Genomic DNA, 26,972 nt, shown 5'->3' with positions numbered 1-26,972 from the left:
ACAGCTTTGCTGGCCTGACTTGTGGCTCCATGGGGGACCCACACTGGAGCTGTCTGTGCCTGAAGAACTGCACGCCATGGGAAGAGACCATGCTGGAACAGTTGTGAAGAACTGCACCCCACAGGAAGGACTCAGGTTGGAGCAGAGGAAGGATGTGAGGAGTCCTTCCCCTGAGGAGGAGTGAGAGGCAGAGACAATGCTCTGGTGGGGAGCAGGTAGAGAAATTTGGAGTAAAGTTAAGCTCAGGAAGAAGGGAGGGGTGGGGGAAGGTGTTTTAAGATTTAATTTTTATTTTTCGTTATCCTACTTTGATTTGATTGGCAATAAATTAAATTAATTTCCCCATTTCAAGTCTATTTTGCCCATGGCAGTAGTTGGTGAGTGATCTCTCCCTGTCCTTATTTCAACCCACAGGTTTTTTGTTATATTTTTTCTCCCCTGCCCAGCTGAGGAGGGGAGTGATAGGATGGCTTTGGTGGGCACCTGGTTTTCCAGGTAGCAGCAGCCCACCACAGGGAGCCAGATACATTAATCCCTGACTGGTAAATGTTTTCCTGTTTTAAAACAGCCAGCAGAAGTATACAGGAGGTATTGAAGACGCATCTAAATACCAAACAAATAAACTCAGCGCTCGACTATCTTAAAGCACTTAAATAGCTCTTTGTTACTGCACTGCCTGAATGCTTTACAATTATCACTGTTTTCCATCCCCATAATGCTGTTACAAGGTAAAATCAAATAACTATTTTCATATAACAGCTAGTGAGCTGAGAACAATCGAGCCAAGAATTCCTGTGCCAAATGCAGTTCTTGCAGCACTAGGAGGAAGGATTGCATTCTGATATAACAGGACTGACCTGATTGTGGGTAGAACAAGTGCTGCACTTTTATGTGTAGAGGGAATTAATATAATTCTAATGTGCTCCAGAGGAAAAAGTCTGATTCTGTAGCTAATTTGTGCTCTGCAACAGCAATGTTGGCCTGAAAGCAATTAGAAATGATGCGTAGGGTTTTTTCCTGTGTGGGAGTTAGCATAGGTCATCCTAACTTAGTGGGAGCAATATACCAACTGACTTAAAAGGTACCTTTGCTACCATGAGTTTAAATAAGGGAATGCAACAAAGGGAAGTGCAAACAGGGATGTTCTTGTAAAGCTCACACAGGGACCAAAAGAGCTGTGGTGGTTCCAACTGAAGTGAGACACTGCAGAATCCAGCCAGGATAAACCCACCAGAGGAGGCCAGTGGTGGCCATCCTCCCTCTCGAAATAGAGTTGCAGTGAGATCTGTGTGTTTGTGCTGGGACACTGTGTCGGCGACTGGGTTCCAATATTCAATACTAGTGGTGTTTATTTGTCAAGTACCCCTCACTCCAGAAAGTGCATGATAGCAAAATTACCCTTCTGGGGACCAACTCTGGTCCTAGTTCTTCCCTTTCAAAAATTTACTTTGCAGATGAGTATCCCCCAGAGCTTTGCAGAAATTCCTTGAAGGTCACTGGTGGTATAACGCCATAAAATTGGAATTTACAGAAATCATTAGTGACCTGAATGAGATGCCTGTATTTCGACTGCAGAAGTGAGGCTTCAGAGCAGCTGTACCTGCATCCCTTCGGTTCAGGCTGAAGCCTTGGGCAGTTTTGTGTTGGTGAAGCAGCTGAGAGCCAGTGTGTGAGTCTAAGAGCTGCTCTTGTATTTTCATCTGTGCAGTTATGCAGTGATAGCTTTGCTCACTTGATACATCTTGCAGATGGAAAAACTGAAGAAAGGCGAGAAGCTTTTTGCACTTCTTCCTAGACGCCGCTCCGCAGTGCATGGCTTCACTTTCCCTGGGACAAGCCTGACACTTGGCAGATGCAGTTCTGTCCCAGGGGTGTCTCTGAACCTTGGTCTCCTGCAAAGTATTTCTCCTTACAGCAGTGTTTTCAGACAACTGAAAGTGATACCCAAACACAGAGAGGGGTGAGGATGTGTTTAAGGTTAGCAAAAAGTTTATTGGGTAGAGTAATTCTTGGATTAAAATACTGCCCTTGGAAAGTGCAGTCAGGAATCTGTTGTGCATAACTCTTCCTTGTATGTTCGTACAGTTGATAAAAATCCAAAGGCAGTTTCAGATGTGTTTCAAGCTGCCTGTCACAGCCTTCCAGAGCAGCTGTAACTGGATTAGTAAGACATGGAAAGTATTGCAATGCTACCTGCATTTGATCATCTGAGTAATGATTAAAATGTTAAAGGCAGGCATAGAGGACTAAAGCAGGCTAGAAATTGCAAAGCTTTAATTTATTTTTCAGCTTGTTGCTTTTTTACCTCCACTGGAATTTAAAAGACAGCCGTAATCGCGTACTCAGCCTCACCATGTCACATGCCTTTGGGTTAAGAACTGGCAACCCTGAAAGCATTCAAGATGCAGGTTGGATATCTCAGTGCTGCATGCCAGACCTTTCCCGAGGAGTGACATTCCTCCTAGACACCAGGCTTGACCAGAGCTGTGCTTACATTACTGCTAAAGCCCAGCTATACTTTACAGTGCAGGCCTTGCAATTTGTTTGATGATAGCTAATGAAATGCAAACCATTTAGCACTTTCGAGATGCGATTACACTGCTGTGAATTTTCAGATTCCATCAAAGTCCTGCTGAGGGTAATGGGAATGGGCCAGGGTGATTCAACCGTAAATCAAAAACAAAAGCGTGGCCAATTCTGACAGTGGAAAGAAGAGCTGTTTAAATGTGCAGAAGGTGATCTGCCAAGTCAAAACCAGCTGCACTTTACAGAGCTACTGGAATGAATGGTCTCTCTGCATTTGTATTTTTTTTGTGACTCATTGATTATTTGTCTTTCTACCTCAGGTTAGCCTGGCCAGTTGCAAAGGTTTTCAGTGCCTTTTTTTTGGTATATAAAATATCAAATGCACTGATAATAAAGGACTGTTTTCTCATTTTTGGTAAGTTCATACCAAGTCAAGTGTTTTAAACTGTACATCTTTTAATTCTTCAACAGTGAAAGCTCTGCTCTGAGCAAGGCAAGGACCTCTCCTTCCTCTCTGTACGAGCACTGGCAGGAATCAAATGAGTAGAACAAAAAGTGGAATTTAACTTGGGAAATCTTGAGCATAAACTAGCTCCTCTGTTATTTCTCAGTTAGGAATGAATCAGCCAAGAGTGTCTGGTGGTGTGAATATGTAACAGGGAGCCAGGAATTGTTACTTCTCTTAACAACGAGGATCAGCCAGCATCCTCTCTGAGCAGATCATCTTCCAGGATAGTAGGACAGCTTTTTGACTGCACCCCAAAGTTCTGTATGTTTCATCAAGGGTGGTTAGTAGGTCAGCTTTTGGGGAGCCTGACACAAATGGGCTCTGAGGAGCAGATGCATTCCTGCTGTGAGATGCAGGGAAGTCCTGCTGAATTTGATGGAAGCCACATGAGCTGTGGAATCAGTTTCTGGCTTATGGGAAAGGATAAAGACTTGTCAGGTCCAAATGTTTCTCATATTATTACTGAAATAACATCTTCTTTGCCTGGGGATTTTTGAGCACTTAGTATTAATACCCTCCAGGTTGCTAGGGCTCATTCTTCTTCCGATCTGTAAGACTAACTCATGTTAAACCCTGTCAGATTTAATGAGACCTGTCTGTAGCTCATGTCTCAGTGACTCTTAGTTATTGTGAGAAATGTTTTGAAGGGACAGACATTTTTAATTTTTAAACATTTTTACAAATTCAGATTGTAAATTTGATTGAATCCTGGCTTTGTCCAAGCTGATGAGAAAGCTTCCTTCCGAAGGAGCTGTGTGTGGGATCCCTATTTATATAGAGGTCAGTTCTCCATTGCTTCTTAATGCAGATTTTGGTGGTGTATCTCAACCTTCCTTTAAAGCTGAAATGGGAAGTTAGTCATGAGATCTGTGGTGGTTACAAGCCAGATGTTATTTCTTTCTTTTTTTTTTTTCCTTACTTTGCAACTGGAAGGGACAGAAGGCAGTTTCTTCAGTATGTTCATTCTTAGGTGCCATTTCCTCATGTGAAGTGCTGCCTAGTGTTCTTGTTTTGTTTGTATTTTCAAAATCCTAGAGTCGTAAAAGGATTTTTATATGGTTTATCTAGTTTTACACATACTTGGGAAGCCCTGTGTGTTAACATAGCACAAAAAGACTCTGCATAGTCAAGACTAAAAAAGCTGTTGCAGCAGTGTGCGTAATTACAGGGCTGCTGTTTAGTCACCAGTCGTGATATGTGTGGATTTTTTTGTGAATTCAACATTTATTCCATTTTAGATGTAAAAAAAAAAAAAAAAGACATTAAGAGATTAATTTACTCAGCACAGTAGGGCTTGACCCTGAATGTATTAAAAGCTATTATAATATCAAGGCTTAAGACTAACAGCCTAATCAGGGATGTGTTTACAGGGTACTATGGATGCCTTCAATTTGGAAAAGTGCTTGGAGGACTAGGCCCTATGTGCAAAGATGTAAATGAGACCTCCAGATTTAAATTAAGGAACTAAATTTTTCTGCATTAGCTTTTTCTGCTGGGATAAATGTGTTTGGAACAATAGACAGAGGACTATACCAAATGCCTATTTGTAATGGGAAAATGGTTTTCTTTTTTAATATATTGCTCATATTGAACTCTTTTTTTCTGCTTTATTTTTTTATCTCCCTGTAAGCTGCTGCAAATCAGCCAGAAGAAATCAGCAGCTCAGTTGTTGTTTGCCTGCAAATGAGTTGCCAGCATCCTGTAATGCTGCTAGCTTGAAATAGAGTCTCATCTCCTTTACGGTAATGAGAGCTGAGGAGAGCCAAGTGGGGTGGTTCCCCGGGAGCAGGAGTGTGGGTGGAAACCCTGTTTTCTGTGGCATTCTGCTCTCCATTCTGGTGCTCTTAAATTCCTCACACCTAAGTCTGCTGGTAAGGGATTTTGAAAGAACAGAGAATGTATTTTCTGGGGTTAAAGGGTAAAAATCTGGAATTAGTCATGCTTGCATTGGTTCCTTCTCTTTATCAGAAACATCTGATACAGTTTCAGATTTTTAAATCCATTTTACTGACTAGGGGAGAGTCTGAAGTTGTAGCTGCTTACTCTGGAGAACTAATTAATAGTGCCTCACTTATTGTGAATTACATTTCTGCCTCTTTCCTTCCTCCCCACACCACCCACTTTGCTTATCTCGCTACAATGTGGTTTGTAACTGATATTTTGTAAGTGTGCTAGGAGGCTTATGAAGTGGAAAAGGAGAAAAGCGAAATATGTAGTTGGTTCCTTAAGTGACTTGTGAAAACCTTGATTCACAATAATTATTTTCTATTTATTCATTTCTTGCCCCTTCTTTCCTGGGTTGGTATGGTCTTTATCGTGATAAGTCAATGAGTATAGTGCTGAAGCCCTTGGGTTTCCTGTGAATGAGGATTTTTCTGAAGAATTGCAGGATCTGTTCCTTGAAGTGGCAACATAACTCCTGAGGGCATGTTCTCAGTTTCTGAAACTTGTTCAATCCACTTTGCCCAGTGCTGCCGTGACCTTTTGTATAAGCCAAGATGTTACACCTTCGTGTATGTTTGATGTTATATGTACACAACATCGCGTAAAACAAAACAGAAAAAGAGACTAGAGGGTGTAATAGCAGAACTTTGAGAACTGGAAAAATAAATTTCTGTATGCCTGAATGTTACCCAGCCATGTGGCTTGAAAAATCTTCTATAATCCTTTAAAAAAAAGAACAAAACAAGGCAGATCATCCCCATCAGATGTTAGAAAAATGGCTTTATGTAGAGCAAGACCATATAGTAAGGTACAAAGCAGATGATTGCAGGAAAGGTTTATACAGCTTTAGCAAGGAAGTTTAATTTCAATGCATTGCTGAGAAGCAAACACTTTTTCTACTTCTTTGAAGCAGCAACTCTGCTTTCCTTGTCTTCTGTGAGAGACTTGAAAGATAGTTCCCTGTTGTCAGTAAAAGTTAAGGTCTCATTAGCTGTTTTTAAGTTGTTGTATAATGTTTATACACTGTGATTTGCTTTGCTTTCAGGCAGGTGAATGTCTTGATTGATGGGTGTCAGTACAATTTTCAGTAACGTGGACTGAACACTGTCTAAGTAGTTTTAAATCCCATGCTGGAATGATAATCACTGCCTTAAGTAGGAAGCCTTTTCTATTTTACTTCCTTCCCCTCTATGCTCTAATTATACTCTGGTAGATGGTGGTTTGCATCCTCCAGGCAACAAAAGGGAAGCTGGGAGTGCTTGTTTCAACTGAACCCCCCTGGTGCAATAAATTGCCTGGCTCCTGGAAAGCACCAGCCACTGGCTGCAGCAGTGCTTGTCCTAAAAGCAGGTTGGCATGTGGTCCAAGCCCATTGGTTTCACTCCAGTTACTCGAGGAGTATATTTAACCCTCTCGGTAGTGCAAGCAACTGCAGGAGCAAAGTGTAAGAAAGCCTTTAAGCGTCTGGAGGGCTGTTGGTGTGCCTGGCATATGCTTAAGTTTAACTGTGCTCATTGTGAGATGTGAAAGGAATAGAAACTTTGAAAGGTCCTTTAATGCTGTCATGAAAGATTAGTAAGAGCCACGAACTGAAAGATGAAGGGGTTCCAGAGCTAGGCCTTAATCCATGCTTGTGGATGTCACGTCCCTGCCAGAGACCAGGCTCCTCTTGTAATTGCAGTTGCCATTCTGAGTGACCCATCAGGGGAGCTGGAGGAAGCAGATGAAACTAAAGCATCGTCAGGTCACCGGAACCAATGTCTAGTTTCGAACACGGCAGCAGAAATGCTGTCCCCACAAGAGGGACATGTAATTCCTTGCAACCAGTGGGTGGTAATTCTAGTTTCTCTACACCATTTAAAATCTGGGAAAATAATTAGATCCTCAATTTCAGGGCAGAGGAGTTTTTTAATTTTTTTTTTTTTTTACTGTGTTCTGCTATCCTGGTGTAGTAATTATAGAGCGATATCAGCTGGAATTGATAATGAAAGCAAAATTTGGGAATAGTAACAGGATGTGTTACTGCTATTGATCAAAGGCTACAGGGCTGTTTATAAACACTGCTCCTCTCTTTGATCTTTTTTTCCTATTGATTGAACAGAGTAGATAAACAACTGTCTGTGTAGCATGAGCATTTATTATGGCTTTTAAGCTGACTAAGGACAGCTTTGAATTAAATATGAGAGTTTAAATGATAGTTTTCTAATAGGTGCTGTCTGTAGACTTTGGCATGACAATGTAGTTTCATGTATGCATGGTGAAAGGAAATGTAAATATAAACATTCTTTTTCTTTCTTATTCAAAAAGAAGACAACGTATCGCAAAATTGATTATAGGAGAGGCAGAAGTGCTATTTTTGATGTGTAGTTATGTGGGGGCAAAAGCTGCTTTTTTTAAAATACATAGTTATGTGTGTTGTGCTGTTAACAAACTGCATTGTATTATCTTGGCATTTTTCAGGAGTGTTGTGTAAATTAGTCATCCTAAAATGTGGATACAAATGGAACTACAATCTGGTAGTTCTGCAATCACTTCAATGAAATTAATAGAAAACTTTCTATTGACTGTTTAATGAGTTAGATTGGACCCTGGGCTGTCATCGTTAATGTCTTGGAAAGGTCAGGATCGATTTCCTGGCATCCTTTTTGTCTCTAAGGAGGCTCTTTGCAATTCTGTGGAAGACTTAGCAATATTGTTATTCCTCTTCTTGATAATACTCTGTATAATTTGAGTTCTACCTACCATCCAAGGCTTTGGGCAAAAACAGACAGACCGAAAAATGCTGCATTTTAGGGAAGTTGTTTGTATCTTAAATGCCTAAAATAGTATTTCTGCGTGATTGCAAGTTTTCTCCTACCCCTTCAGGTTATTTTGAATTTTATTCCAGTGCTGTGCTGCTGTTATTTTTCCCTACTGATTTGGTGTATTAAAAGAAAAAAACCAACAAACTATTCCTGCAAATGGAACCAGCCTGCCATGTTGCAGTGTAGAAAGTAAGCTGTGTTGTGTTTAAAGTAATGCTCTTTCACTGCAGTCCTCTAACATGGTATGCACAGGGAGAGCCGCACATCTCTGGGGATCCAAATCTTTGGATTCCTACCTTTTCAAAACCACCCGAAGCCTCTGCAAAGTTTCCACCAAGTGGGCTTGTTCATCTTGCTATGAAAAGGTTATTTCCACTAAATCAGTGCTGTCAGAGTGCTAAAATGTTGGTGTTATTAGTCTGTTTTGGAAGCTTGCTTGGGCTGGCCTTGCAACAGGCCTGAATGAGGTTGTTTCTCTGGTTCTGTGGATAATGCGCCGTGTGTTGGAAAGCACGGGGTTTGCTTGTACAAGCAAATGGCCATGCTGGGTGGACTGCAGTCCTTGCAACAGGAATATAAAATCCACCCAATACAATAGAAGGCTTGGAGAGAAGGGAGTCCTGCGAAGAGGGCCAGGGATATTCACTCACGATGTTTGAAAAGGACGTGTCCTCACTTTTCTTCTGAAATGTGTGACGTGCCCCGCTTGCCACAAGACAGGAAGAAAGAGTCAAATATTAATTCTTGAAAATAATCAAGTGAAGTATTGACATCTAGGGTCTCCTAGATATGACTTCATGACTCACTGTCATGCTTTCTTTGATTTTCAGGATACTGGGGTTGGGAAATCGAGCATCGTTTGTCGGTTTGTCCAGGACCACTTTGATCATAATATTAGTCCTACTATTGGGTAAGTACCACACATAATATCACTTCAGTTTTCACTGGTCAGTGAGGTTTCAAATCAGATCCTTGAGTGATTTAAGTCCTAAGGTCCTACAGCCAAAACAGTCTAAAGTGGGAAGCTCTTGACAAGACAAAAACCAAAACTGCACAACCCAAGAAGCTGTGATCTGCACAATGATCAGGTCATCCCGAAGCTGAGTAATGGCAGGAAGACCATGGGAAGCCCTTAAAGTATCCTTGTTGAGTGCCCCGGTAGGCTGTGCTGGAATATGGACAGTGTCTGTTTCCACATATGGATGGGCTTTGGTCTAAGTTTAGGATGTGTCACACTGTCCTTTCTTAAAATAGGGACAATGCAATTTAAACTAAGTATGATTAATTTATACTGCTTCTTTAAAAACTACTAAGCTTCCATATATCAGACCATCAGAATCCCAGTAGTCCTGTAGTAGATTTTAATTCAGTTTTTTTTTTTCTTTTAGTATCCTGGGGACAAATCTTCCAAGTCCAGTGCGACCTGGAAAGTTTTTAAAGTTATGGATCTCTTATGGGAAAGGAAGCTACTATGGAATGTACAGAAAGGAGGAATTTGGGGGGAAAGGGCTGATCTGGTGTGTGTGTCGGAGCTGTTTGAAGTTGTCTGTGAAGGATTGGTATTGGTTGCTGTGTTGTTCAGAGGGTTGGATGGTACCTTCTGAAGCTCTGCCTTTCAGTGCATGGAGGAGTCTCAGCTGGAAGCTGCATGTAGAAGTTCCAGGACAGTTTTGGATTCCTGAATGTAATGGGTAGGGAAAAATGGACAAAGAGAAAGGAGGCATGTCATGAGTAAAATTACTGGCTGAAGAACACTTGTTTGCAGTGAAGGAATTGATGGCAACTTGAGTGGTTTTTTTTTTTTTACTTCTAAACTGTTAGCAGCCCTTTTCCCCAAGTAGTTGTTGTTGCTAAGTAAATGCCTTCAGCTCAATTTGGAAAACAATTTTCTTCTGTTATCATAATTATGAAAACCAAAGGGATTTTTTTTTCCATTAAGAGATTAAAATGTGAAGGCTAGCTTCACACAGGTGATATTGTTTGTCTACACAGATAAGGGGTTTTTTTTCTTCCAAATTATTCAACTACTTAAAATATATAATCCTTGCAATCAACAGTAACCACTGTGGATCTATAAAGTTCCCATTTTTGAAGCTGTGAAGTGTTGCTTATTGATTTGAGGAGAGTGGCAACTGAGAGAACACACCCTGAAAACAACCAAAGAAATGCTGCCTTTTTTTTTTTTTTTTCCTCCTTAGTATTTTCATAAGCAATGCAGCATTGTTAAATTCAAGCAATTTGCTGTGGCTGTATATGGGAACTCTGGTATATCATGCTCAGGAAGTGTTTTGTTCAGTCACATGTCATTTGGTGCTTTTGTAACAACAGTGCATTGTATCAAATGCATCTTTATGGGCCAGGAAAAATGTTACCACAACAAAAATGGTTCAGCAGTACCCAGATAGGATGGGAAAAATAGAAATCTGCCAGAGTTTGGCAGTCCTACCAGCTTTCAAATGAACTGTTGTAATATAGGAAAAGCCTGTAAATTTGTAACCTTTCCTAAAAGAAAAAACTTCGAAAACATAGACATCATGGAAAATAAAAGAAACTACAAAGACTTATTCATCCCAGTTGAAAGGGAAAACAACTTTCTTGCATTTGTTTACCATGTGCACTCCAGCAGGTGGCTTTTCTGTTCCCTGGTGATCCAGTCTCATATGTTAAAGTGAGAAGTGGCACATGATGCCTGTTGCCTGTCTGTTGCCTTTTTCTCGGGTTCATATCACAAAGAAGATGGAGCTAACAAGCAGCAGAAGCCACATGTAAATGGCAGGAGCGTTTGTGTTCCTAGATCCATGAACAAGTACCCTCTGAACTTCATAGGCTTTTCCCTTCTTTTAAAAAATACATCTATAGGTAGCATATGCCCTGTCTGAGAAAAGGGAGACTTCTACTTCTGCAGGCATTTTATCAAGGTTTTGGGGTTTTCCCCATATGCAGTCTAATCCAGCAGAACTCACTAAAGTCTACAGGTTACATATTCAGAGTGTCAGTTAAGTTACACATTTCTCTTTCTTCCTCCTTTTCAGAGCATCCTTCATGACTAAAACTGTGCCCTGTGGGAATGAGCTTCATAAATTTCTGATCTGGGACACAGCTGGTCAGGAACGGGTGAGTATCAGTTTGCAGAACACTTTTATTATCCTGGTCTCTCTGATGTACTTTTTCTAAACCTTTCATCTTCAGAAGACTTTGTAAGTATCAACCTCCTGAATCTTTGCCAGGCTCTGCAATGCAGGTGGTCGGCAGGCACCAACTGTGTAGGTTCCCTTTTCATGGATGGGGAGAATGCAGAGACAGGCTGACCATACCACTTACCTAAAAAAAACCTAAACCATGGTGTGAATTGTCTGCCACCTTCCCCAAGGCAGCTTGAGCAGTGCCCCAGCAACGTCCATTTCTCCCCTGGTTTCATCAGGTTTGTGTATGGCAGCTCTTATTGGCATTGGAAAGGCTTTGACTTCCCGCCCATGGGCTGAGGGTGGTCTGAACTTCGGTGGTGACTCTGGGGTTGTCTTGGATTGGGACATTGAATAGGGGCATGGCATTTGTCTCCTGTTATTATTTTGGAAATTACCACTGGCAACCTGAACCTCTTTGGATTTTTGTCTTGATTTTTTTTGAGTGTCTGAAGTGAATTGCTCAGATCAAGCAGCTTTTCCTTTGACTTTAAAAAAAAAAAAAAAAAAAAAAAGCCAGAATGGATTTTTGGGCATTAGTTCATCTTGACTGTATGTAAGTCTGGCTGATCATTTTTTTTCTTTTAACAGCCTCAGTGGCAGTAGTATGCAGTAATAGACTGTAGAGCTGTAGCTTTCTCGTAATATATGCCCATGTTTGCCTTGAAAAATTTGAGAGAAATGGAAAAACTTATGCGCACTCCTGAAACATCTTCAGACTTGTGAAATGGCACAGTGTCTCTTCACAGGGAAATGTAGCTGTGCTCACATTAGGTTGGGATAAAATGAGATGTTTGTACAAACTGGGATGTCAGTCCTGATGCATCCTACTGTATTCTTCATACCCTGTATGTGTACTGTGGGCAAAGAAGATTTTTGCTGTTAAGTGCAGGAAATGCTTGTGCTTTTATTTAGAATGCACAGCATGAGGTAAAGTGACCCTGATGAAATCTGTTGGCTCATAACAATTCAGTATGTTATTTATGATGGGAAAATGGACCTTGAAAAACATTATTTGGAGTATAGCCTAATTCCTTCCCTTGAATCTTGTTTGTTCCATTTCTGCACGGTCTGGAGCTGATAACTGACTAATTATTGCAAGAGGTAGCAAAAGTTCAGTTTTCTTTCCCATGGTTTCAGTTTCTTTGCTTATTCTCTCTGTTTTCCCTCTACTGCCCTGCTCTCTTTGCTTTTTCTTTTCCTTTTAGCACTTTAGACACAAAACTCAGTTAGTTAAATTTTGATAAAAGTATTAATCTCATTTCCTATATAGTCTAAGAACTCTCAAAGCCCTTTAAAAACAGGTGAATAGTAATATTTGCATTTACTGAATGCCTCATTTGAGGCAGGAAATCTGGGACTGAGGTCTGACTCTTGGACACAAAATCCATCCTTCCCGACTAGTCCATAATGTTTCCTCTCAAATTTTTTTTTAGGTCATCTTTTTTCAAACATCTGCTTTCTTTTTTTTTTTAGTGTGTGTGTCAAACAGTAGTGAGCAGTGAACACCACAAACTCTGTTAGATTGCTTAGAATCTATTACAGATAAGACATGTTACAGGTTTTCATTAATTAGTAATCATGAATTAGTCCAGGGACCATCTCTTTATTCTATGTTTGCACAGTGTATTCCCAGTCCTTCACTAGGACTAGCAAAATGGAGTGATACAGTAAACAAAGTTAATTGGTGTTGAGTTCTAGCTACAGAGACAGACAAGTTTCCCAAGGTGAGGTCCATACTGGTCCAGGTCGTTCTCTGTCCTAGAACATTCCCATTTTACAGCTAAACACATGATGCTTCTCAATATCTCACTTTAATCAGGGATTCTTGGTTGCTTTGTTTTGTGTTGCTCCTTCTGATCTGCTCTTCAAGAACAAATGTCTCCCCCCTGTTAAATTCTTTCTCATTATCCGCTGAACGACAATGATGACCCAACATTTCCAGCCTATCCCAACCTCTAGGCCTATTGCTGTTTTCACAGTGTGCTAATAAATGTCTTCTGAGTGTTGTTTCTGCTTTGAGAGTTGTCCTTCCCTTGTTCTTTGCAATTCTTGTTGAGGCTTTGTGTTCCACTGTTGAAGCCTGGCAGTTTTGTCAGTCTGTACTGATGAGAGCAGTGTTTAGGACTTCCTGCTCTTTCAACATTGCCCTCATTTGGCTTCGCTCTCCTAAATGCAAGGCCAGGCATAGGCTTGTGCTTATTCTGGAGTCAGGGTGCTCTGTGCTTCCCCAGCTGTGCCAGCTCTGTCTATGTGCTGATGTGGAGCCTTCACAGCAGGAGAGCCCTGGCTGAGATTTAACTGAAACCTCATTTATGCCATGAAAATGAAGCTCAAACTTTAACCGTGGTAGAGCAGGCAGACAGAAACAAAAGAAGTGGCACTTCCATGATCCTCGTTCATGAGTTTGTCCTTTTTAATGAGTCTTTGCTTCCCTGTTCATGATTTTCTCTGGGAAACTGCTAACTTGGAGTCAATGCTGCAGAGTGACAATAAGACAGCAGAAGGTGGGGATTGAAAGCATTTCTGTCATATCCCTGGTGGGGGTGAATGCTGAGTGTGCTTCTTAAGAGGAGACCCTGGAGAGGGGTATGTGGCTTGTGGTGAAAAATTCACATTGTACTTGATTATAAAAGGAGAGAGAGCTTCTTAATCCTTTTACCTTGTTTTTTTTTTTTTCTTTCCCTTTCTTTTTTGACTAGAAATAAACAAACTGGCAGCACACTTCATGAAATCCTCCTATCTTCTGTGCCTAAGTACTGGTCTCTGTGGACCTGGTTGCTCTGTGTTGGTGTACTATCCAACCAACTCTCTTTATTTTTTTCTTCACAGTCACTTTCCCTCCACACCAGTATTTCTCAAATGTCACTTTTTCCCCTCCTATCTCACGTTTTCCCCATTAGCTTTGAATTATTGCCACAGACTTTGGGACTTACAAGCTCAACAATGATGATATTGTTAGCAAAGATTCCCTCCCCTAACAAGAGTCTCCTTGCAAGTTAGTTAATGATATTTTTATTAGCATATATTTTGGTTCATGGTGCCCTAAGTAGCTTCTAATTACAATGCTTTGTTTGAATACCTTGGGTGGCTGCCAGCTTTCCATTTTGCCAGCTGAGGAATATTGTAGCAAACAGGGGTCTGAGGGCCATGTTTCTAGGGCAGGAAAATTTATCTCTGTCCTTTTAAAATTTACTTTGTTGAACTCTGGGACTTTTAATTTTATTTAATAGAAGAAGCCTCAATTACTTGAGCCCAGTTTAAACCTCGATAGGAATTATCCTGAGCTGTGAGCTTTTTCTTTTTTTGTTTTTAACCTTCTCCATTTCCAGGAAAAGGCTGACTGATGACATGTCCACAGCTCTTTATAGCTCCCTCTTTTCTGAGTGGCAGTATTTGTCCTGGTGATTCAGAGACAGTGTCACAACACCATCTATCAATGACTTAATTATTTCCGCAGGCAAGACGCAGCCTGAATTTTGCTCTGTGGTGTTATAAGGGTGGCTCTGATGGTCTCCCACAGCTCAGTCAGAGTGGGGGTGGTCCACTGTGTGTGGTGTGAGGACCTCCCTGCAGTGAGCTACCTCTTGCGTGCTGCAAATGTTGACAGGTGATTTGGTAGCATGAGAGCACAAGTGGCATTAGAGCTAGCAAGAATATATTATTTTTACTATTTTCAGAGTGAGCATAAAGCACGGTAAATCATTTAAGGGATGCATTTAAATGTGTTTTTTTCTTAAGCTTCAGCAAACTTGCAGCATGTGTAGCTTGACAATGAGTCATGGTTTTGGTGTAGTGTCTTTTGCATCCTTTGTTTAATGACTGTAAACTTCAGAAGGGCTAAGCACAGGTCATTTCTGTGATGTTGCAAAAGTTTGTTTTTTGCTTATTTAAAATATCTTTAAAAGGTTAACCTAAAATGTTGAGATTTTCCCTTCTTCAGTTGAAGAATTCTTAGACATTGGAAAAAAAAGGGTCACTCTTTTATAGGTATCTATATATAGTTAATCTTCAATTTAACTAGCAAAAAATACCTGTAGATCAGAGACAGACAGATCTTTCCTGATTTATTCTGCTTTTAAATCCTGAGAACTGGACTTCCAGCCTTCAATCATGTAAGGAAAACAACTCAAGGTTTTAAAATGCTAAATGGTATCTGGAAGTGGCTTTCATGCATAACATTTTTCCCATTTGCTCTTTGCCAGCTGAGAATGTCAGGAATTTTGTATCCCTCCCTGTTCCAGAAGCTTGTGTTTCAGGATAATCTGTTTAATGCTTTTGGGTTTTGCCTTTGCTTCTGCCTCTGCCCACCACAGTTTTCTGTTTGTTGGCAGCCATTGCCTTGAAAGTGACAGGAGTGGGGCATGTAGCTGCACAGACTTGAGCAAGTGTACTTCAGGTGGGTTTTGGGACAGGACTGAAGGGGTTTTGTGGGGGTGGCCTGGCAGGACGGGCTGAAGGCAGGAGAAACAGGACACCCAAAATCACCTGCAGAGGGGTGGGCATGGCCTGCTGAGTGAGGGGACTGATGTATGTTTAAGGTAAGAGTCCAGAAAGTGTGAGTGCATGTAATGGGAAGGAAGTTGCAGGGCTGGGACACTGCCCGCACATGTCAGCAAGTATCAGAGCCAGAGGCTGTGGCTGTCCTTGCCATTAGTGGCACCCAGATAAAGAAGAAGGAATAGTAAGGATCTCTGACCTTGAGAGGAGCCAAGTGGTTTGGTCTAGGCCACTCAGATGCAATGTATGTTGTCAGAGAGCAGCTTCCTAGGAAAGGGAATGAAATTTAGTCAGATGATCACAGCTGTCAGGAAGCAAATCTTGTGCTGCTGTGCACCTGCAGGTGCTTGAGAAGGCACTGTGTAGGAAAATCATAGCTGAATTCGAAGTGTGTAACACTTGCTGAGCACTGGTGTGATTCTGCTCAGTCTGTGCACCCTTATCCTTTCCAGCTGTGCTTATAGGCAGAATTATAATCCTTTTGCAGTAAGAGCAGGTGATGTTCTTTACAGTTTAGAATAGTAAAAGCAACCAAATACAGGAGTTAGGTGGTTGTTGTAGCTGTTGGTTTTGGTTTTGCTTTTTTCCCTCTTGGCTGTGGAGTTGGAAGGAGGCAGCCCTGCTGCAGCAGTATGCCAGTCCTGGGATGTAGCACCACAGGATGGTGCAAAGAGCTGCTTACATGAATTAATGTTCCCTGGTGTGCCTGGCAGATTGAATGAATCCCAACTGTCTTCGGCAGCATTTGTCAGCCTGCATATAAACAAGCAGGCGTGGTAGTTTTTATTTCTGTATTTATTTGGCTTCTGTTTTGCTTTCTAAGTCAGCATTACATTAGATAGGGTTAAGAGACTTCCACTACCACAGCTCAGGTGTGATTTACACTGTGCTCCCTTGATTTTGGTTGTCTCTTCCAAGTATGACGTGACGGTTTTCCTTCTTCCCCATTCTTTACTGTTAGTAAAGAGGAAATGTGATAAGTGTTAGCTGTGACCAAATACACCCCTCCATTATGAGATGCACAGGAAGCAGAAAGCAAAATACTGCACTGCTTTTAAATAGGTGGTAAATTCCTTAATGGCTGCTTTGTTCCATCTTTCTGTCCTTTGCAAGGGCAAAGCTTCTGTTGACTTCATTGAGATGGCCAGATGAGGGGTTGCAGAATCCCAAAATACTCCTGGAATCAATGAAACTCTGGTTATGCTCAGCTTGCATTTGCACCATGTAAGACTGAATTTGCTCTCTGTATTATGGGGCTCTACAGCTGTAAAGGGTTGGGAAGCTGCTAGTTGGACCCTTAGAGAAAAAGGTTATCTGCTTTCAGCGGAAATTTCATAATGCACATGTGGCCTCACTTCTTCCTTAGTGGCAGAGATGATGAACCACAGGTGCAAAGTGGATGTGTTGTTAGTGGAGCACAAGGCAGAAGGTGCTCTGACCCCAATCAGCATTGCACCAGTATTCAGGTGACTGTAGGTATGGAGCACACTGTGTGTCTCCAAGGAGGAGAGTCCTGAAAGTCTGTGTAAAGTAATTGATTTTGGGTTTTGGCATGTCTTTGGTAAAATAAGTTTTTTATTTATATTTTGAGTTGTCCTTTCAGCCTGGCCCTTGGATTGGAAAAAAAACCTGAGTTGTGTTGTAGGTAGTTGTGTTGTACTGTGTGATTCATCAACCTCAGCCTCACCAGTTGTTACCAACCTCTCCAAAAGCAAAACGGGACTAATGAGTGATGCAGTTGGTCAGTATTTGCAAATAGGAGAACTTTTTTTGGTGGACACTGAATGAGAGGCACAAAGCTCTTCTAAATTACCACAGTAGGTGAGCTGCTAATGGCAGTTTACTCATTATACAGAGATGGGAGGCGTTCCCAGTGCTTAGACGGTGGAAAGCAGTGCAGATGAAGTTTGGTAGTGTAAGTACCAAGGCTCTGTATTTCTTGCTCCCAACAAAAATATATGCTGTAAAGTTGTAGGTGAGTTTTTAATTTTTTTTTTTTTTGGGAAACAGGAGAAAAGCCACCTCTGAGTGCATTCACCAGTTAAAGGGTGATCATATGAGTATGATACAGCCATGAGAAAAGTGTTAGGGGACATGCAGTTAAAGCTGTTCAATGTCTATAATGCTGCATACAAACCTAGTCACCAGCAGTCAGGAAAGATGAACGGAAGCCAGACCACGCACAAGGAAAGGTGGTTAGACCCTGATTTCTCCCTTTTACATTATCCTCAGAGTGGAAGAGCCTGGTATAGCAAACTACAAAGTTAAATCTGCAAGCTTGCTACTCTCTATTAATATTCCAGCTAAAGGCAAGCAGTGATCCCTTAATTTTACTAAGTCAAGGTGCAGGCAAATTACAAGTAATTTAGTAATTAGGAATTGAGAATGTTATTAATTTTCAAAGTAATATGATCCCTGTAGCAGTATAATGAAAAAAAAAAACCTAATTATTTTAGGCAGAACATTGATCAGCTTTTGAAATGGGTTAGGAGTGTGATTATTTGTGATGGTGGGAGCTGATGAACGTCTCTATCTGGTCTGTGTTTTCCTGTTGGCCCAAGGGGATGTGAGCTGCTGCTGGCTGCAGGAAGGGGTGGCATCTGCCAGAGTGCTTCTCTTGGCTGCAGGTTATGGAGCAGCTGGCTCCATGGAAAGTTGGAGCTGTAACCTGAGTGTCCGTGTGGCAGAGCTGGGAGTGGCTGCCCGAGCATTTTTAGGTGGCCCTTCTCAAGCAGAGTCGTTCTTATGCCAAATCTCAAATTGCTCCTGTTTCTCCTAATTTTCTTAGCAATTACTGGATACAGAAATACTGAGCTATAAAATCAAGGTTATAGACATTGTCATTTATAATACAGAAGATAGTTCCGTGAGATTTAATTTTGTGAGCTGTTTTTTTTGTGTGTCACTTGTTTTGGGCATCTGTCCCACATTTGGTCCTTGGCAGGTGAAAAATGTGCAGATTAGTATTTTGTATTCCTTTAATTAATTTGGTGTGACTCTCTTTTTCCAATTAATTAGGCCAGAAGAATGTTCAAGAGGACTTTGCTTTTGGGCACTGATTTAAAAGAAAAATTAAACATATTTATTTGCATGATATTGGAAAATTCGTGTTCATAAGGCACATTTGTTAAGAGTCTATCATTAGATCATGAAACTCGTGCAGTTAAAATTTTTCAATCCCTCTTGATTAATTCAGTGTTTCAAAGAGGCTTTTCCTGTTTTCTTGTAGAAAACAGTGATTTTTTGTGAGTGGGACATAGTGTGTTGTCATGTTTGTTTATTAGCCTGTATAAAAGAATGAAAAAGGGCATTTTTTTGTTTGTTTTGTTTGTTTTAAATTACTTTTATTTTTGCTTTCTGGGCCTAACACTGCAAATATTCTTCACTGAAACAGCTATTAAGGGAAGTATTCTTGTCAGCTGGTCAGAAGAAAGGGAGAGAAATTCCCAAGATGATGTACAGGTTCTCAGTGTGCTTTCAGGTCCAGTCTTGAAGGAATTTGGAGTATGTGAGTTTAACTGCATGGTTCCTGTGAAGTGATTACTGTTATCTGAGAGCTCTTTGTAAATTCATGAATACTGTGTAATCTAGATTAAAATGTAATCTAGATTAAGACCAAATCAGCATGTATCTAGGGTGTGTACGTTTTTTTCCAGGAGTTGACAGACTGGGAGGAGTGACCATGAAGGGTCAGATGTACCCTCCACAGTTAAGGTTCCTGACTTTCAGGCTACTTTAGTACAACACTTATGCTGAGGAGAAGGTCTTGGAAGTTCTTGAAGTTTGTTGGCAATAACTTCTAGGCACTGGCACTCAGTGAGCCAACCAGGCAAGGTGCCCTCCTAGACTTGTTTGCGGTTAGGAAGGACTTGGGGAATGTGATAGTAGGTGGGATGCCTTGGCCACAGTGATCATGAAACAAGTAGCGATCCAATGTTTTCTTTAGGCCTCCTATGCTGTTAACATACTTGAAAAAGCCCTCCTTGTTATCTGAAGTGATGCCCAAAGTTTGTCAGTGTTTAAGAAGCATTTGGACAATTCCCTTAACAAGATGCTTTAACTTTTGGCCTGCCCTGAATTGATCAGGTAATTGGTCTACATGATTGTTGTAGATCCATTCCAACTGAAATGGTCTGCTCTGTTCTAACATACTGAAAATTTCTGTCATGATTTAGGAGCCTAAAAATTCTGGAAAGCATTTATTGCATTAAGCATGCAAGTAATAAAGCTACACACTAAAACCCCAGAAAGCACACATCTACCCAACTCCCTCAGGATCTTGGCTGATCCCATTTCTTCAGACCACGCTTCTCAACTGATTCCTCTTTCTTTCCTCATCCTCTTTCCTGCTGTTTTCTCTTATTAATGAGCTCTCCCACCTGCCTCGCTCCTCAAAACACTTCAGCACTTGACCATCTGTCACTGCTGCTGTGCATCCATACTGTTATAAAAGAAAGCGCCGACCTTGAGCTGGTGTGCATGATCTGTGATAAATAGCTTACAAACGGGCAAGTGAACCAGCATGGCAAATAAATTGCCTGATACGTTGCACGTGAAACAGCAAGAAATGTGGAGGCTGCTAAATGTCTAAATGCTCAGTGAGTAGGTACAGTTCTAGGAAAAAGATGTGTCCAGTAAATGTGCAGAGGTTTGCAGTGTGACACGTGGATCCGTGCATGCTTGCTGGGCAGTGACGTTCAGACCTTGCCCTAATAATGTATTTGATTCAGGAGCTGACCTCAGTTATTTGCTGCAGCTTAATATGCCGCTTTTGCAGATAACTTTTCCCCCCAAAAATTACAAAATGGCTATGTGAGCATCATGACACTGAATGCATTTTCCGAGAAAGATTATTTTTGGTTTGTTTGAGACTAAGCTTAGTTGAATCAGCAGAAACACTTTTTTTACTTCCTTTCTCTAATTGTAATTGTAAACTGAAATTCTAAATCAGCTGCTTAGTCATTGGTAAATTATGAAAATTATGCTGTTCTTTGGTTGTTACAACAAACATACTTATTTCTTGGGGTGTTTTCCCTGAAGAATGTTTTCCTTGAAACAAAAAGCTGAAGAGTAACTGCAAAAATCCATGGTTTTTTAAATATCTGCCATAGTATAGGCTAGGTAAACAAGACAGGTGTTCAGATTTTTCTGACAAGTTAATTTTATCCAAGTCATTTGCAGTGTTTTATAAAATTCAAACACAAGCTGAATCCAGTCTTAGATCTACAAAGCAAGACTGTAGTTTGCCACAGGAAAGGGTCCCTATGCTCCCAAGTGTAGGTGATCTTTCTGTCAAAACTTGTCCTCTGAGTTCATGCCCTGTAGTGGAAATGATGCACTGAACCAGTAAGTGCTGGTTGCGTAAATTCAGTGGGATGAAGAACAGCAGAAGATAAAGGAGCTCTGCTTTCTTTGTGTTTAAGGAAAATTAGAGAATGGGTGACCACTGATAAGGTCTGTTCTCTATGGAATGAAAGAAGGTGGGTGGTCCTGCCGTGGCAAGTCTTTGTAACCTGGCAAAGCCTGTGATAATTCTGATTTATTAATGATATTTTCTCTTGGGGGTTTATGTTTTAACAGTTTCATTCCTTGGCTCCAATGTACTACCGAGGTTCAGCAGCAGCCGTGATAGTGTATGATATCACCAAACAGGTAAGACCTTTGGGGTGCTTTTTGCCTGTGTTAACTTCTCCATTTGGGCCTGAGCTGGAGTTAAAGCCCACAACTGCAGAATTTAATTTGTATGGGGTGTATACACTTCGGTAGTTTGTGTAGATCTGGGTGGAGGTGTCCAACTGCCTTAAAACATTAAATAAAAAGTCCTGCATCTGTGTTGTTTCAACTTCATGTAGACAAAAGGTTGGACAGTGCATTTTGTTAATGTTTCTTTGGGTTTCTTCTAGCTAAGTAGACAGGATTAACATCCTGCAACACCCCCTACCACCACCACCACCACCTATGTTCTCTGGAGTTGAATTTTTCCTACAAAAAGCAGCTCTCAGCTTTATCAGCTGAGCAGAAATTGTTTGCATATTACTGATTTTAAAACTAATTATTTTTATCTAAGCATATTAACTTCTTGTTTGTATTGCAGGCATCATGTCTTACTTTTGAAACTGGTAATGAAATAATGAGTCTCTGACCTTTTGTCTCAACATTATTCATTTGGAACGAAAATTGTATTTTTAGATCCCTAACTTCTCTGGCTCATTTCTCAGGCAGAGGAGGCTAGGAGATTCCAGCTGAATGCCTCTTTCACTACTTTTGGAAGAAACCCCTGCTGATGTAGCTGAGTTAGAGACAGTGCTAATGGATGAATGGCCAGGACAGTTCCTTAGCATTTTATTCCTTTCTTGCCAATTGCATTATTTACTGCTAAGTTGAGAGGGCTGGTTTGGTTCCCCAGTGCATTAGTGTAATGATCTGTTACTGCTGGTGGTGGTCACTGTTGTGCAGCAGTGCTGTTCTCCACTGCTAATGTGCCAGGAAAAGGTGAGGAGGAGTGAATCGTGCTGGATTGATACTTTTGATTTAAATATCTTACAGCTGATCTTGTAATATATTGTAAGAATGAAATTTTGTTTTGCCAGCCTTTCTCCAAGCTTATATGCAACAGCTCTCAGGATAAAGAGGAGGAAATAGGAGAGGAAGGTCAATGTGCATTTCACTTTCTGATGCTTAATATTCAGTGTTAATCATTAAAGCAGAATGGATTTTTTTTCTCCAAAAAATTCAGCTCTACCTTCTGTGATACTGATGCAGTTATTGCTGATTTAGACACAACTCTCACGTGCATTTCTGAAGGGGAAAAAATTATTTATAATATGTTTGGGAGCTCACTTTGTCAGTAATAATTTCAATTGTGCATTATAATTAGAATCTCCAGAAAGAAGTGTGATCTTAATCCTACTACCTCACTAGTGTAAAGATATAGAAAAATTACTATTAAAAGGTAGGTAGCATCAGAGAGAGTTTGATTTTTGTGCTTGGAGGGGAAGAAAGCCAAGTGAATTGTAACCTCTCTCTTCAGTTTCATAATGAGTAAATTGAGGTTTAACAGATCACAGATTTGGAAATGTAGGGAGGTGGGCATCACTGTGGAAACTCTCCTGGATACTACCAGAAATATGACAGTAGTTGAGATGGTAGGCCACTGCACAGAAGTGAATTAGACAAATGAAGCTCACATTAAAAGTGAAGGAAATTAGCTACTGGATGAGCTGGGGTAGTTTCTTCATCACCGGAAGCTTAATATTTGGTGCTGCTTTGGAGTGGGGAGGAGGGGAAGGGGAAAAGAGAAGAGCATCCAAGTTGAAGAATTAATTTGAAGAAGTCTTATGGCCCAGAGCTTGAAAAGTAAATTGCATAGATAGATAAATGATCTTCCAGTCTTGTGATCTGTATAATTATTTTTGCATTAATACTGTCAAAGCTGTGCTCCTCCACTTTAAAAATAGGCAAATACTTTGGCAGAAAGCATGCTGGTAGCTTACTTTGTTATTTCTCTGATGTAGGATTCATTTCATACCTTGAAAAAATGGGTGAAAGAACTAAAAGAACATGGTCCTGAAAACATTGTAATGGCCATCGCTGGAAACAAATGTGATCTTTCTGATATCAGGTAATACTTGCTGTTGTTGTTTTCATTGCAGTAACTATATTGTTTCTTCACTTCAGGTAACAATTTTGCTTCCTTGTTATAATAGTATATAATTTTGGCCACCTATAATAACATCAGTGATTCTAGCAATGCACAACCTTAACAACAACAGCACAACCTAAATTATGTACTTTTTTTAACCTCCTTTTTACTGCCTTTCCTCTGTATTTGTACAATCTCTACATCCTTTATCTGCTGAGTCGTTGGGAGTGGAAAAGGGTTCTCTTTTCTTTTCCTTACTTCCTTCCATTCAGTTAGAAGATGCAGAATGTACTAAGTGATGAGCAAAACCTGTAGTGTAAAGCTGAGAGGGTGGGCAAGAGGTAAAAATATATTAATCACAGAACTCTGAGAACTTGTGATTTGCAAGAACTGAAACTGTTTCATAATACTGGATGTAGAAAGTGTATCTTGGGGATTTTTTGGAGAGTAACCTCAAGTAAAACTTTTGTCACCCGTGTGAAGCAAAGAACCTCCTAGATAAAAGAGGGGAGGGTTGAATCCACACCCCTGCAGAAGAGCTGAGATAATACTATTTGGAATGAGAGTGATGCTAGAATCACTCTTCTGCTTGTTAGCTCTATTTTGGATTTACATTTATCCTTTCAGGAACTGGAAGCACATTCTGCTGTACAGTAGTGATTCTGTGTGTCAGTCCATGACTATTATTTCTTGCTTCATCTGTGAGTACAATCTGAGTGATCATATCTGATGCTTTCCCCTTATGACCTCATAGGCTCTCATGGTTGTTCAGATACATGCCCATGTGTTTTGTTATCATTACTTTGGTCCAGATTCACCAGGGCTCTGGAGCATGTGTGTAACTTCAAGTAAGTGCTGCAATGCTTTATTGAATCAAGGCCTACACGAGGGTTTGACCTGTGTGGGTTTTGTTTTGTTCTCCCCTCTGCCACTGTCAGACATGAGCCAACACAAAGCTGCAGCCCACTGCTTTCTGTAAGTAGTGAACAAGCTCTGATTCTGGAAAACTTCTGGTTTCTGTTGGGCTAAGAATCAGGGACACAGATGTATTGGCATTTCCTACATGGTTTTGTGATGGAGGATAAAAAGAGGAAAGGATGATTATAAAAATAAAACCAAAAGCCAGTTAGCACAAATCAGGCATTTTGGTTGCCCTGAGAGTCACTTTTAAATGTATTGCTTAAGTGTTCCCAGCAATACAGTTGCCAGATTAACTCAAGGGTAATACCTGTGGAGACAGTGACAAATGGCAACAATTGCAGATGAGTCCTTAACCAGCCCTCTTCCTGCTTTTGGAAGTATTTGCCATACAACAAGCTCTTAAATGCTGTTGCACCAGAGGCAGGTTGAAGACCTAAAAACACCCTGCATCCCAGAAATGTTGTGAAAGTACTGGGGTTCCTCACAGAGCAACTGCGATCTGTGGTCTGCCCACCGTGTTATTATCAACCACTATCTGTAGTTTACTGATTGCTGATCATCCAATTCTTGTTCCTGTTCAGCCAGTGTAGTTCTTTGCACAAATTGTTTTGCTGTGTGAATGGTCCTCATTGTACTCCATGGGCTAATGTCTCTTAATCTTTTTGGTTTTTATGGGACAGGACTTTTTTCTCCCCATAATTACAAATAGTTTTGGTAATATTTTTTTTGTGCAGTTGTTCTTTCTGCATCCCCCCAATCTTTTTTCTTTCTGAACTTATCCAGTGATGTCCAGCTAAAGAGATTTTGGTGGAAAAATAGAGAGTAGACTATCTCATATGTTATGTATTTTCACAATTCTTCCAGAAATCTGATTTATGCAGTGCATGCAGCTGTATGCATTCTCTGTCTGCTTTATGCCTTCAGATTTACTTCAGTAAAAATGGTTTTAGGTGAAACTTGTCACCAATTTATCAGATTGTTTCCAATGAGTAGAAAATACACATGCCTTTAGGCACAGAGAATTTAAAAATAAGATGATGTGAGCACACAAGAGCAAGCTGCTGTTTGTATGAATTTTTGGCATCTCCTCATGGTTTTTTAGAGCTTTTGGCAGATGTTTTGCTGGATATCAGAGAGACAGCTGCTTTTAAGACCAATGTGGATAGATGCAAAACAGGTCAAGCTGACCCAGTTCAAGTTGGTTTGATTCTGCCATCTCTGTTAGTGTAAGAGATAATGTAAGTAGGAATGAATGTATCTCTCATAATTATTGACTGTGTTACCCTCCCTGTTTAGCATCTAGAATTTGATTTTGAGCTGCCAAGATGTATTTGGAACACTTAGGGGTCACACTGCTTTTCCTTGATGTTGTTAAAAGGCTATCAGCAATTCTTGGTGCTCTGTTGAAGTAAATTTCTTCTCCACTTCGAAGGAATTTCTACAGATCCTTGCTTAAGAGTATTCAGGAGAATTTTGTGCTCAGATCTTTATGCACCCATAATATTTCTTTATTCCATGATTTATCTGGACTTCTGTAAATCCTTTGACACAACAACATCCCTACAACACCCTTCTCTCTCAGCTGGAAAGAGATGGATTCAATGGATGGACTGTTTGATGGATAAAGAGTTGGTTACACTGTCACATCCAGAGGGTAGCGGTCAACGGCTCAGAGTCCTGATGGACACCAGGGGTGTCCCTCAGGGATCCATATTGGGACCTGTGTTATTTAATACCTTCAATAATGACACAGACAAAGGGATTGAGTGCACCCTCAGCAGTTTGCTGATGACACCAAGCTGAGTGATGTGCTTGACACTGATACTGAGAGGAAATTGTATAAGAAGTCTCTGGCTTGGTACATTGGAGCTGTGGGGTGAAGTAGTTGGTGCAGATTGTGCTGTTGCTCCAAAATCAGGAATAGAGGTGGTTAAAGATAGCAGCGTACACGGGCAGACCCAGCTTTGCCACGTGGCTCAGGGAGATACAAGGCCAGCACGGGGCTTGCTTGTTTAAAGCAGATGTCTTTTGCATGTTGTAAACTGCATTTGCCAGCTTTTGACATATGAACTATTGGTTGCAAAATGAGGGTGTTCTACTGGTGATTTGAAGATGGTGTCACTTTGGTGAAATGGCACAGAATGGTGTCTTTCCCCAGTGAACTGTCACTCACAGATTGCTGTTGCTGATGTGCTCAAACTCGCTGGCTTTCATATTTATTTCAGAATCTCTCGTTCCCTTGCTGCTTGCAAAGACCAAGACATACGATGCTCTTACCATTTTCATCCACAACAGTTGTACCCTATCTTGCTTGAACATTTGGCACGTAGAGAATGCTTTTCTCATCATAGTCAAATATAAAATATGAACAAATGTGGTTTTCTTTAAATTATCTTCCTTTTCTCAAGGCATGGATTCAACAGCAAATCCCAGAAATCTGCAGATTGATCAATTTTGTTGAAATCTTGGTATATTTGAATAAGATGATCTAGATGCCATATGAAGAAAGATAGTACTGCTTTTACAGAGAAGAAGAGCTTATTAATGTTTTTCTGATCAGGCTGTGTTTGGGGTTGTTAGGTGTTTTTTCCTAATTTTTTTTTTAAATTTGGTTTCTTTTATTTATAAATGTTTTAATTTTTTTCAAGGGAGGTTCCTATGAAGGATGCCAAAGAATATGCAGAATCTATAGGTGCAATTGTTGTTGAAACCAGTGCAAAGAATGCTGTTAACATTGAAGAACTTTTTCAAGGCATAAGTAAGTAAATGTTCCCTTTAATGAATTAATTTTGATTGTTTAGAGGTTTTCTCTAAATAGCTGTCTGTTTCAGGTCTATAAACTACTTCCCTAAGGACATCAATAAATCCCACAAAGCCTGTGGTATGGCTGCTATTTATGCAGATGTAAACTAAGAACAACTTTGAATACACCAGAGCAAAACACA

At 40.5% G+C, this 26,972-nt stretch overlaps 1 protein-coding gene across 5 annotated transcripts in view; it reads left to right on the top strand.

The window, feature by feature from the left end:
* The window catches only part of RAB31 (RAB31, member RAS oncogene family), a 67,960-nt gene that overhangs the window by 18,411 nt on the left and 22,577 nt on the right, over window positions 1-26,972 (top strand). For all 5 annotated transcript variants that reach the window (XM_069004424.1, XM_069004425.1, XM_069004427.1 and 2 more), the window contains exons 2-6: window positions 8,613-8,692; window positions 10,815-10,896; window positions 21,045-21,116; window positions 22,979-23,085; window positions 26,676-26,785. In XM_069004424.1, the coding sequence (XP_068860525.1) occupies window positions 8,613-8,692; window positions 10,815-10,896; window positions 21,045-21,116; window positions 22,979-23,085; window positions 26,676-26,785 (451 nt within the window). The remainder of the gene's footprint in view (window positions 1-8,612; window positions 8,693-10,814; window positions 10,897-21,044; window positions 21,117-22,978; window positions 23,086-26,675; window positions 26,786-26,972) is intronic.

Source organism: Aphelocoma coerulescens, chromosome 2 (genome assembly GCF_041296385.1).
Source record: "Aphelocoma coerulescens isolate FSJ_1873_10779 chromosome 2, UR_Acoe_1.0, whole genome shotgun sequence".
Lineage (NCBI taxonomy): Eukaryota > Metazoa > Chordata > Aves > Passeriformes > Corvidae > Aphelocoma > Aphelocoma coerulescens.
This window is presented reverse-complemented; position numbering and strand designations above follow the sequence as displayed.